Source organism: Rhinoraja longicauda, chromosome 28 (assembly GCF_053455715.1).
Source record: "Rhinoraja longicauda isolate Sanriku21f chromosome 28, sRhiLon1.1, whole genome shotgun sequence".
Classification (NCBI taxonomy): domain Eukaryota; kingdom Metazoa; phylum Chordata; class Chondrichthyes; order Rajiformes; family Arhynchobatidae; genus Rhinoraja; species Rhinoraja longicauda.
Genome location: NC_135980.1, coordinates 26,473,770 through 26,486,023, shown reverse-complemented (window position 1 = coordinate 26,486,023; position 12,254 = coordinate 26,473,770). Strand labels below are relative to the sequence as shown.

Sequence of the window (12,254 nt, the reverse complement as noted above, 5' to 3'; positions counted from 1 at the left end):
TGGAGCAAAAACTTCCCTCGATTGGGCGGCACGGTGGCGCAGCGGCCTCACAGCACCGGAGACCCGGGTTCCATCCTGGCCTCGGGTGCTGCCTTTGTGGAGTTTGCATGTTCTCTCTGCGACCGCATCCCAAAGACGTGCAGGTTTGTACGTCAATTGGCCCTCTGTAAGCGGTATAACTTGGAACTAGCGTGGAGGAGTGTATCGCTGGTCGGCGTGGACTCAATGGGCCGAAGGGCCAGTTTCCATGCTGTATCTCTGAACTAAACTAAAGTGTCCCTGCCCTGGAAATGTTAGATGGGACAGTGTATGATCCATTGTATAGTCAGGGAAATGCTCAGGGAATACAGTGAGTTCTCTGCAGGTTTACTCTAGCTTTGGTTGAGTGATACAGCATGTAAACAGGCCCTTCAGCCCACCGAGTCCATGCTGACCATCCAATCACCCGTTCACACCAGTTCTGTTATCGCACTTTCTCATTGGCTTCTTACGCAACAAGGTACAATTTACAGAGGGGCGGTTAACCTGCAAAGCCGTGTGTATTTGGGATGTGGGAGCGCCCGGTGGAAACTCACGTGGTCACAGGGAAGAACGTGCAAACTCCACGCAGACAGCAGCTGGGGTCATGAATGATCCCGAGTTTAGTTTAAGAAAATAACTGCAGATGCTGGTACAGATCGAAGGTATTTATTTCACAAAATGCTGGAGTAACTCAGCAGGTCAGGCAGCATCTCAGGAGAGAAGGAATGGGTGACGTTTCGGGTCAGTCTGAAGAAGGGCCTCGACCCGAAACGTCACCCATTTCTTCTCTCCAGAGATGCTGCCTGACCTGCTGAGTTACTCCCGAGTTTAGTTTAGTTCAATTTAGGGACACAACGTGGAAACAGGCCCTTCGGTCCACCCTGTCCATGCCGACCAGCGATTCCTGCCTACTAATACTATCATACACATATTAGGGACTACTTACAATTATGCCACGCCAATTAACCTACAAACCCGTACGTCTTTGGAGTGTGGGAGGAAACCGGAGATCCCGGAGAAAACCCACGCAGGTCACGGGGAGAACGTGCAAACTCCGTAAAGACAGCAGCACCCGTAGACGGGATCAAAGCCGGGTTTCTGGCATGGTAAGGCAGCGACTCTACCGTTGCGCCACCGTGCGGCCCTCTCTGGCGCTGTGAGACAGCGGTTCTACCCGCTGCACTGTATCGCCACCGTCTCTCCCAGGTGGCTGTTGCGGGCGATTTTGAAGATGCTGGGAGTAACGATGAATTCCCGGGATGTGTGGAGCGGCTGGGAATCTTTCCGTCAGTCCGTGACAGGCTTGGTCTTTCTCTCCCGACAGTCCTTCATGTCTCCGCGCTACCCCGGAGGGCCACGGAACTCCATCCGAATAACAGCGCAGGTGAGTGTCACCGGATCGAAGGCCCGAGCCGTGGAGCGGAGGCTGGGACCACCCGTGCAAGGAAATGCCCGTCCACATCGAGAGCTCCTTGTGGGGGTCATAGGTTCTGGGAGCAGAATGAGGCCATTCGGCCCATCTAGTCTACTCCGCCATTCAATCATGGCTGATTCATCTCTCAACCCCATTCTCCTGCCTTCCCCCCGTAACCCCTGACACCCGCACTCCTCAAGAACCTATCTATCTCTGTCTTATAAATATTGATTGGCGGCCTCCACAGCCTTCTGTGGCCAAGAATTCCACAGATTCAATAGACAATAGACGCAGGAGGAGGCCATTCGGCCCTTCGAGCCAGCACCGCCATTCAATGTGATCATGGCTGATCATTCTCAATCAGTACCCCGTTCCTGCCTTCTCCCCATACCCCCTGACTCCGCTATCCTTAAGAGCTCTATCTCGCTCTCTCTCTTGAATGCATTCAGAGAATTGGCCTCCACTGCCTTCTGAGGCCGAGAATTCCACAGATTCACAACTCTCTGACCGCCCTCTAAAGAAATTCCTCCTCATCTCCTTTCTATATGTACGTCCTTTTATACCGAGGCTGTGGCCTCTGGTCATAGACTCTCCCATTAGGGGAAACATCCTCTCCACGTCCACTCTATGCAGGCCTTTCACTATTCGGTAAGTTTCAATGAGGTCCCCCCCCTCATCTGTCTAAACTCCGATGCGCACAGGCCCAGTGCCGTCAAACACTCGTGACATGTTGACCACTGAGGTGGTCACTGAGAGCCCACAGGGGGGGGGTTGGGGGGGAGCCCGGGACTGTCTCAGCGGAGGGTGGATAGGTGGGTGGAGGGTGTGGGAATCCTGCACTGCTAACACTTCCTTTCTTTCTGCTATGTCCTTGCAGCCTCCCATCGGAGTGCCAGGGTCTCAGCCACTGTTACCAAGCGCCATGGACCCCGTGAGGCAACAAGGTGGGTGACTGAGTCGCCGATGTCATGGGTTAGGCTCAAGGGGGCAAAACCACAGCCATCTCAGCCACAGGTAGACACAAAATGCTGGAGTAACTCAGCGGGTCTGGTCTGGTGAAAAGGAATAGGTGACGTTTCGGGTCGGGGCCCTTCTTCACACACGACTGGGGTTGCCAACTGTCCCGTATTAGCCGGGACATCCAGTATTTTGGGCTACATTGGTTTGTCTCGTATGGGACCGCCCTTGTCCCATATTAGGTCCCAGGGGTCCACTACCAGTAGAAAAAAAAAGCTCAGTATCTACATCAGGAAATAACCAACAAGAATGCTTACAAAAAAAGATGGAAAGCATACAAATACAATCCTTCCTTCTCTGAAGAGCTTTGGGCTCTGTTACACAATTGCATTTACAAATGAATTTCCATAACGACACTGGCCATTTAAAAACATCTTTGGATGTTTGAAAAAAAACTGATTCCAAACAAAAGTGGGGAAGGAATTGGTCTTCAGTTTCTTTGATCTCTTTGCTGTAGGCCCGGACAGTGTAGGCTAACGGAGTGTGTTCGGGGAGCGGGGCTGAGTGTGTTTGCCTAATGGAGGTTGCATAGCAACCCGCCTCCCGGCCCGGGCGGCCGCCGTTGGTGGAGCGGGAGCACGTGGCCGCTGGCTGGGTGAGGTTACGTGGGGCGCAGGGCGGTGACATCGCCCTTTGTCCCTTATTTGGGAGTGAGACAGTTGGCAACCCTAGTCACGACCGTGTCTCATCTGTGACCTTACGCTACCGACGTTGGAGGCCCTGACAGAGACACATGTCAAGTCCCTCCCCACTGCCACCTCCACCCGACTGTTCACCCCGGCACCATTCCTCACACCTCCACCAATTCCCATGAACGGGTTGATCCTTTCCCCAGACCTGTCCCCTCTCCACCCCTCTCTCACCAAAGGCATTCCTCTCTCCGACACCACAGATACTGGAAAGGTTCGAATTAGCCCAGATTACTGTGGACTTCAGTATTAATAGTGAGGATGTCCATCTTGGACAAAGAGACAACATTCCAATGATATTTTATTGTCCCATGTACCCAGGCACAGTTTAGTTTAGTTTAAAGATACAGCGCGGAATCAGGCCCTTCGGCCCATCGAGTCCGCACCGACCAGTGATTAGGTGGTTAGGTGTTAGTAGGTTAGGTGGCTATGATGTTGGGTAGGTTAGGTGGCTATCTATGATGTTGGGTAGGTTAGGTGGCTGTGATGTTCGGTACGTTCGATGGCTATGAGGTTAGGTGGCTGTGATTTTCGGTACGTTCGATGGCTATGATGTTGGGTAGGTTAGGTGTATTAAATGCATTTCCGACTTACGATGGGTTTACCGGAACGTGACCCCATCGTAAGTCGAGGAGCATTGGGTCTTGGGGATTGAGAGGGCGTCTCTGACGATGTTTTGCGTTTGTGCCTGTTGCAGGGAACCCGGGCATGGCCGGTCCGATGCAGAGAATGAGTGCTCCTCGAGGACTATCGGGGATGGGACCTCAGGTACTGGAGTCTCCACGTGTACGACCGACCTACCATGCATCTGACTGGGAGAGCTCACAAACCACACACGCACACAGCAGTGGAGGCTGGCATTGAACCCGGACTGCTGGAGCTCCACCCTGCCCCCTCGTCTATTCATGACGTTTAGTTTAGAGGAAGTAGGTCTCAGGTGAAGGGGAAAAGATTTAGAAACATAGAAAATAGGTGCAGGAGTAGGCCGTTCGGCCCTTCGAGCCAGCACCGCCATTCAATATGATCACGGCTGATCATTCTCAATCAGTACCCCGTTCCTGCTTTTTCCCCATATCCCTTGATTCCCTGAGCCCTAAGAGCTAAATCTAATTCTCTCTTGAAAACATCCAGTGAATCAGCCTCCACTGCCTTCTGTGGCAGAGAATTCCACAGATTCACAACTCTCTGGGAGAAAACGTTTTTCCTCATCTCAGTCCTAAATGGCCTCCCCTTTATTCTTAAACTGTGACCCCTGGTTCTGGACTCCCCCAACATTGGGACTATTTTCCCTGCATCGAGCCTGTCCAATCCCTTCAGAGTTTTACATGTTTCTAAAATAACATTCCCTCTCACCCTTCTAAATTCCATTGAATATAAGCCCAGTCGACCCATTCTTTCATCATAAGAGGGTCAAATTTAGTAGGAATCTGAGGGGTAACTTTTATACACAAGGGCGGTGGGTATGTGCAGCGAGCTGCCGGAAGAGGTAGTTGAGGCAGGGACTATCACAACATTGAGACAGGTACATGGATAGGACAGGCTTAGAGGGATATGGGCTAAACGAAGGCAGGTGGGACTAGTATAGATGGGACGTGTTGGTCAGTGTGGGCAGGTTTCCACCCTGTGAGACTCTCTATGACTTTATTCAGCACGGAAACAGGCCCTTCGGCCCCGATGAGTTCTCGCCAACCATCAATCGCCCGTTCACACTAATTCTATGTTATCCCACTTTCCCATCCACTCCCTACACACTGGGGGCAATTTGGGATGTGGGAGAACATGGAGGAAACCCAGGGAGGACGTGCAAACTCCACAACAGACAGCGCCCGATGTCGGGATCGAACCAGGGTGTCTGGCACTGCGAGGCAGCGGTTCGACCCGCTGCGCCACCGTGCCGCCCCGTTGCTAGGTTTGGTTCTTTCGCATTGTTTTCTGACTCCTGCCTCTTTCATCTCTTTCTTTTTCAGAACTACGGAGGTGCAATGCGACCCCCACCCAACTCTATAGGGGGCCCTGGAATGCCCGGATTAAATCTGTAAGATTTCCTCATGGATTACGGTTGCTGGATTGTGTCGTCACTGAGTCCCAGTCATTGTCAGTGTGTTACATAGATACATAGATACATTGAAAATAGGTGCAGGAGGAGGCCATTTGGCCCATCGAGCCAGCACCGCCATTCATTGCCACTCCACTGGCTCCCCATCCCCCAGAGAATCCAGTACAAAATCCTCCTCATAACCTACAAAGCCCTCCATAACCTGGCCCCATCCTACCTGACCGACCTCCTCCACAGGCACACTCCCACCTGCACCCTCCGCTCTGCTGCTGCCAATCTCCTATCACCCCACATCCGGACCAAACTCAGATCCTGGGGGGACAGGGCTTTCTCCATCGCTGCTCCCACCCTATGGAACTCACTACCCCAAACCGTCAGAGACTCCTCCTCACTCACCACATTCAAAACATCACTGAAGTCTCACCTGTTCAGTACTGCCTTCAACCACTGAAGGTCACCTCACCTTCTGTGTCCTTTCTCTGTTCGTTTACTTATTTATCTATTTATTCACTTCCCTATGTTCTCTAAATCCCTGTAAAGCGTCTTTGAGTATATGAAAAGCGCTATATAAATGTAATGCATTATTATTATTATTATTATTGTGATCATGGCTGATCATCCACAATCAGTAACCCGTGCCTGCCTTCTCCCCATATCCCTTAATCCCGCTAGCCCCTGGAGCTTTATCTAACTCTCTTTTAAATTCACCCAGTGAATCGGCCTCCACTGCCTTCTGTGGCTGAGAATTCTTCAAATTCACAACTCTCTGGGTGAAAAAGTTTTTTCTCACCTCAGTTTTAAATGGCCTCCCCTTTATTCTTAGACTGTGTGTGGCCCCTGGTTCTGGACTCCCCCAACACTGGGAAACATTTTTCCTGCATCTAGCTTGTCCAGTCCTTTCATAATTTTATACTGTTGATACATTGTTGGCAAGTGCTGGGAATGTCTCAAGGATGAAGGGAGGACGGGACAGTGTGACCATCAACATTATCTCTCGGGGACCGTATGTCTGCACCAAACATTTGACCGCACCATCTTATGTTCTTGCACGTCTTCCATTGCCCTGTAAACATTTCCCCCTCAGGTCTTCAGAGGGTTTGCTAACTGTCCCACATTAGCCGGGACATCCCGTATTTTGGAGCTAAGTTAGTTTGTCCCGTACGGGACCGCCCTTGTCCCATATTAATAGGGTCGCCAACTTCCTCACTCCCAAACACGGGACAAAGGGGGACTTCACTGCCCCCCCCCGCGCCCCACGTGACCTCACCCAGCCAGTGGCCACAAGCTCCCGCTCCAACAATGGCGGCCGCCCACAGAGCAAAATATGTGATCTAGATTATGTTGGTGAGCAAACCTTTGTTGCAGGCTCCCACTGACAGATCCCCGTCCCCAAATAGACAATAGGTGCAGGAGGAGGCCATTCGGCCCTTCGAGCCAGCACCGCCGTTCAATGTGATCATGACTGATCATTCTCAATCAGTACCCCGTTCCTGCCTTCTCCCCATACCCCCTGACTCCGCTATCCTTAAGAGCTCTATCTAGCTCTCTCTTGAATGTATTCAGAGAATTGGCCTCCACTGCCTTCTGAGGCAGAGAATTCCACAGATTCACAACTCTCTGACTGAAAAAGTTTTTCGTCATCTCAGTTCTAAATGGCCTACCCCTTATTCTTAAACTGTGGCCCCTTGTTCTGAACTCCCCCAACATTGGGAACATGTTTCCTGCCTCTAACGTGTCCAACACCTTAATAATCTTATACGTTTCGATAAGATCCCCTCTCATCCTTCTAAATTCCAGTGTATACAAGCCTAGTCGCTCCAGTCTTTCAACATATGACAGTCCCGCCATTCCGGGAATTAACCTAGTAATATGACAGTCCCGCCATTCCGGGAATTAACCTAGTAATATGACAGTCCCGCCATTCTGGGAATTAACCTAGTTAGTACAAATACAGTTACTCTAGCATTTTGAGCCCATCTCCCAGTGTAAACTAGTGTGTACAGTTCCTTCCTACATGTCTCCAAGGACAGGTGTGGGCAGCCAAGGCAGCCTCCCAGCCAGTCAGAGTACACACCTTGGTGGGTGCTGCCAGTTACCAGGGTGGTTTACCTGTCTGAATGAGTGCCGGGGTAGTCGGCCTGCTGTATATTATTTGTAACGCAGACGTGTGCTTTGGTTACAGGGGTCCGGGCGGTGGGAGATCATGGCCCAATCCACCTAGTGCTAATTCGGTAAGTAACCTGTGACCAGGGTGTATCGGATGGAATACAGCGGCAAATCCAAATAACACTCCACATCAATGCATGTCTGCTTCGCCAACCCCTTCACACTCTGCCTCTTCCAATAGTTTCACATCGTCATAGAGTAATACAGCGCGGAAACAGGCCCTTCGGCCCAACCTGCCCACACCGGCCAACATGCCCCATCTACACTAGTCCCAGCTGCCTGCATATGGCCCGTACCCCTCCAAACCTGTCCCACGCATGTACCTGTCCAATTGCTTCTTAACGTTGTGATAGTCCCAGCTTCGACTACCTCCTCCGGCAGCTCGATCCACACACCCACCACCCTGTGCGTGAAAACGTTATGCCTCAGATTCCTATTAAATCTTTCCCCCTTCACCTTAAATCCACGCCCTCTGGTTTCTTGATTCCCCTGCCCTGGGCAAGGGACTCTGTGTCCACCTGGGTACACCAGTTTAGTTTGGAGAGGCACTGCGGAAACAGGCCCATCGGCCCACCGAGTCCATGCCGACCAGTGATCACACTCACCCGCACACGGACACACTGGGGACAATTCACCATTTTTACTGAAGCCAATTAACCTGCAAACCTGTACGTCCTTGGAGTGCGGGAGGAAACCGGAGCACCCGGGAGAAAACGCACGCGGTCACGGGGAGAACGTACAAACTCCGTACAGGCAGCACCCGTGGTAAGGATCGAACCAGGGTCTCCGGCGCTGTAAGGCAGCAGCTCTACCGCTGTGCCACCGTGCCGCCCTTCCTGTTGGTTGATTCTTTTACGATAGGGCAAGAGTTCATTCTAAAATTAACAATGAAAAACATTGGCAATTGGGCGTTGTGTCTGGGGCTCTGAGAAAGATCAGAGAGTGTGATAAATGACATTGCACGCTCCACACGGACACCACAAAGTGAAGCGTTTGTGTTTGGGGATGACGTCAGGATCAGGATCAGTTCAGGCCGCACGATGGCGCAGCGGTAGAGTTGCCGCCTTACAGCGAATGTAGCGCCGGAGACCCGGGTTCCATCCTGACTATGGGTGCTGTCTGTGTGGAGTTTGTATGTTCTCCCCGTGACCTGCGTGGGTTTTCTCCGAGATCTTCGGTTTCCTCCCACAAAGACGTACAGGTTTGTAGTTTAATTGGCTTGGTAAATGTAAAAATTGTCCCCAGTGGGTATGGGATAGTGTTAATGTGCGGGGATCGCTGGTCGGCGCGGACCCGGTGGGCCGAAAGGGCCTGTTTCCGCGCCGTATCTCTAAACTAAACTAAACTAAAATCACCCATGATCTTATTGAATGGCGGGGCTTCCTGTGGGGGGAATATGACCTGTTCCTAGGTTGTCTTGGGTTATATCTTCAATTCAGCAGGGATAACAGTGGCTATAATATATAATGTTATATCATGAAGGCTCCATTAATAAACAAAGGAGAACCCCTTGGTGGGGGAACTGCCGGGAGGGAGGTGGAAGGGGGGGTGAAGGCAGGAGAATGGGGTTAGGAGGAAGAGATAGATCAGCCATGACTGAATGGCAGAGTAGGCTTGATGGGCCGAATGGCCTAATTCTGCTCCTATCGCTTATGACCTTATGAGATCAAAAGGGGACCCGGCGCGGGACACTTTGTAACTTTGTCGGCGCCCTTCGTGTGGCGACCCTTTGCATACCTTGGGTGGACAAAACAACGAAATCTCACTGTGGCTTGTCACATGTGACAATAAAGTATTCTTTCATTCATTCGGGTTCATTGCTAATGGTTTGCCTCTCTCCTTGTCTCAGATACCATACTCCTCCTCGTCGCCAGGCAGTTACGTGGTGAGTCTGTTGTCATCAGTCACTCCATGATGGAACCCTGTCGTGCGACCTGGGCAAAGGTCCAGCCCTCTCCCACCTCCGCACCCTCCCATCCCATCCCATCCCACACCATCCCATCCCATCCACACCCTCCCATCCAATCCACACCCTCCCATCCCACACCATCCCATCCCACGCCATCCCATCCCACGCCATCCCATCCCACACTATCCCACACCATCCCATCCCACACCCTCCCATCCCATCCCACACCATCCCATCCCACACCATCCCATCCCACACCAGCCCATCCCACACCATCCCATCCCATCCCAGCCCATCCCACCCCACACCATCCCACACCATCCCATCCCACACCATCCCATCCCACACCATCCCATCCCATCCACACCCTCCCATCCAATCCACACCCTCCCATCCCATCCACACCCTCCCATCCCACACCATCCCATCCCACGCCATCCCATCCCACGCCATCCCATCCCACACTATCCCACACCATCCCATCCCACACCCTCCCATCCCATCCCACACCATCCCATTCCATCCCATCCCATCCCACACCAGCCCATCCCACACCATCCCGTCCCATCCCAGCCCATCCCACCCCACACCATCCCATCCCACACCATCCCACTCCATCCTACACCATCCCATCCCACACCATCCCACTCCATCCCACACCATCCCATCCCATCCCACACCATCCCATCCCACACCATCCCATCCCATCCCACACCATCCCATCCCATCCCATCAAACACCATCCCACACCATCCCAACCCATCCCATCCCACACCATCCCATCCCACCTCTGCCCTTCATCACCCCCTCTCTGCCCTCCCTGCACCCCACACACACAAAGCTCCTCTCCCTCCACAACTTCATCTCCCCACTTGCACCTCTCTCCTATCAGAAGCCCCCCTTCCCTTCTGCGCCCTTCCCCTGCCCCAACTCCCCGATCCTGCACTATATCCGTCCCTGCTGTCCGTTGCTACACCCGATATTCCTCCCCTCCTTGCACCCGTCCTCTCCTCTCACTTCTACCCCCGTGCGCTCTTTTCCCTCTCTCCCTCTGCCTCTCTCCACCGTTCTCCCTGTGTACAAGCCTCCCCTCTGCGCACACAATGCCCACCCCCCTTCCTGCCCAAACCCTACCCCGACACTCCTTGCGCACTCTCCTCTCTGTGTACCCGTACCCTGTAGACCCCCTCCCCAGCTGGGAACCCCCTCGGCATGGTTATCCTCACCGAGCCCCTCCCCGACCATTTTATTCCCACCCTCACCATTCCTGGGCCTCTGGTACTCCTGATTCCCCTCCCACCTCCACAATCCTCTGTCGTCTTCAGCGGTACAGATACAGTGTGGAAACCCTCCCCCCCCCTCTGGCCAACGGGGTCCGTGCCGACCAGCGATCACCCCGTACACTAACACTTACCCTACACACCAGGGACAATTATTACAACTTACCAAAGCTGACTAATCTACAAACCTGCACGTCTTTGGAGCGTGAGAGGAAACTGGAGCACCCATGGAGCGGTTACAGGAAGAGCGTACAAACTCCGTACAGACAGCACCCGTAGTCAGGATCAAACCCGGGTCTGTGGCGCTGTGAGGCAGCAACTCTACCGCTGTGCCACCCTGAGTCGCTCTAGCCTCTACTCTCTGCTCATTTGCACCCTCACTCCCTCACTCCCGACCCTGCCCTCTCCTTGTCCCCCGGCCCCAGAAGACTGGGATCCCTTCACCGCACCCCCCCCCCCCCTCCCCTTCCCTCCTGCTTCCATCCTTGTGTTGATCTGTTTTCCCCATGTGATCTCTCTCAGGGCCCACCAGGCAGCGGTCCGCCCGGAACGCCGATCATTCCCAGCCCCGGAGGTAACGTCACTTCCCTCTATTTTTGTTCCTTGGAAACAATGGGAAAAGGGAATGATTAGATGATAATCTGCGGTGTTGGACGTTAGATTAGTTGGTGCATTATAACTGGGCAGACAGGTCATTTAGGTCGAGGTTTAGGTTTAGAAATACAGCGCGGAAACAGGCCCTTCGGCCCACCGAGTCCGCGCCGACCAGCGATCCCCGCACACTAACGCTATCCTACACACACTAGGGACAATTTTTTTTAAACATTTACCAAGCCAATTAACCTACAATACCTGTACGCCTTTGGACTGTGGGAGGAAACCGAAGATTTCGGAGAAAACCCACGCAGGTCACGGGGAGAACGTACAAACTCCGTACAGACGGCACCCGTAGTCGGGATCGAACCCGGGTCTCCGGTGCTACATTCGCTGTAAGGCAGCAACTCTACCGCTGCGCCACCGTGACCGCCCAGGTCATTGAACATTAGAACATGGAAGCAGGCCCTTTGGCCCAACTCGTCCATGCTAACCAAGATGCTAGTCTATGCTAGACATGAGGAACTGCAGATGATGGTTTACAAACAAAGGACACAAAGTGCTGGAGTAACTCAATGGGTCAGGCAGCATCTCTGCAGGATATGGATAATCGGTTTAGTTTATTGTCACGTGTACTGAGGTACAGTGAAAAGCTTTTTTGTTGCGTGCTATCCAGTTAGCGGAAAGACAGTACATGATTACAATCAAGCCGTCCACAGTGTACAGATACAGGATGAAGGGAATAACGTTTCGTTCATAATAAAGTCAGTAAAGTCCAATTAAAGATAGTCCGAGGGTCTCTGATGAGGTAGATGGTAGGTCAGGACTGCTCTCTAGTTGATGATACGATGGTTCAGTTGCCTGATAACAGCCGGGAAGAAACTGTCCCTGAATCTGGAGGTGTGCGTTCTCACACCTCTGTACCTCTTGCCTGATGGGAGAGGGGAGAAGAGGGAGTGGCCGGGGGTGAGACTGGTCCTTGATTCTGCCGCTGGCCTTGCCGAGGCAGCGTGAGGTGCAGGTCAGGCCCAGCAACGCGGACCATTCTAACAGCTTTGTGCAGATGGTAGTTTGAAACTCCAGTGACCTCCAAACCTTGTCCTTTGCT

At 52.7% G+C, this 12,254-nt stretch overlaps 1 protein-coding gene across 2 annotated transcripts in view; it reads left to right on the top strand.

Annotated features, from left to right (window-relative positions):
- LOC144607396 (single-stranded DNA-binding protein 3-like) overlaps window positions 1-12,254 on the top strand; it is a 119,212-nt gene that overhangs the window by 97,670 nt on the left and 9,288 nt on the right. For both annotated transcript variants that reach the window (XM_078424225.1, XM_078424224.1), the window contains exons 7-13: window positions 1,346-1,405; window positions 2,313-2,379; window positions 3,839-3,909; window positions 5,109-5,176; window positions 7,380-7,428; window positions 9,213-9,248; window positions 11,075-11,126. In XM_078424225.1, the coding sequence (XP_078280351.1) occupies window positions 1,346-1,405; window positions 2,313-2,379; window positions 3,839-3,909; window positions 5,109-5,176; window positions 7,380-7,428; window positions 9,213-9,248; window positions 11,075-11,126 (403 nt within the window). The remainder of the gene's footprint in view (window positions 1-1,345; window positions 1,406-2,312; window positions 2,380-3,838; window positions 3,910-5,108; window positions 5,177-7,379; window positions 7,429-9,212; window positions 9,249-11,074; window positions 11,127-12,254) is intronic.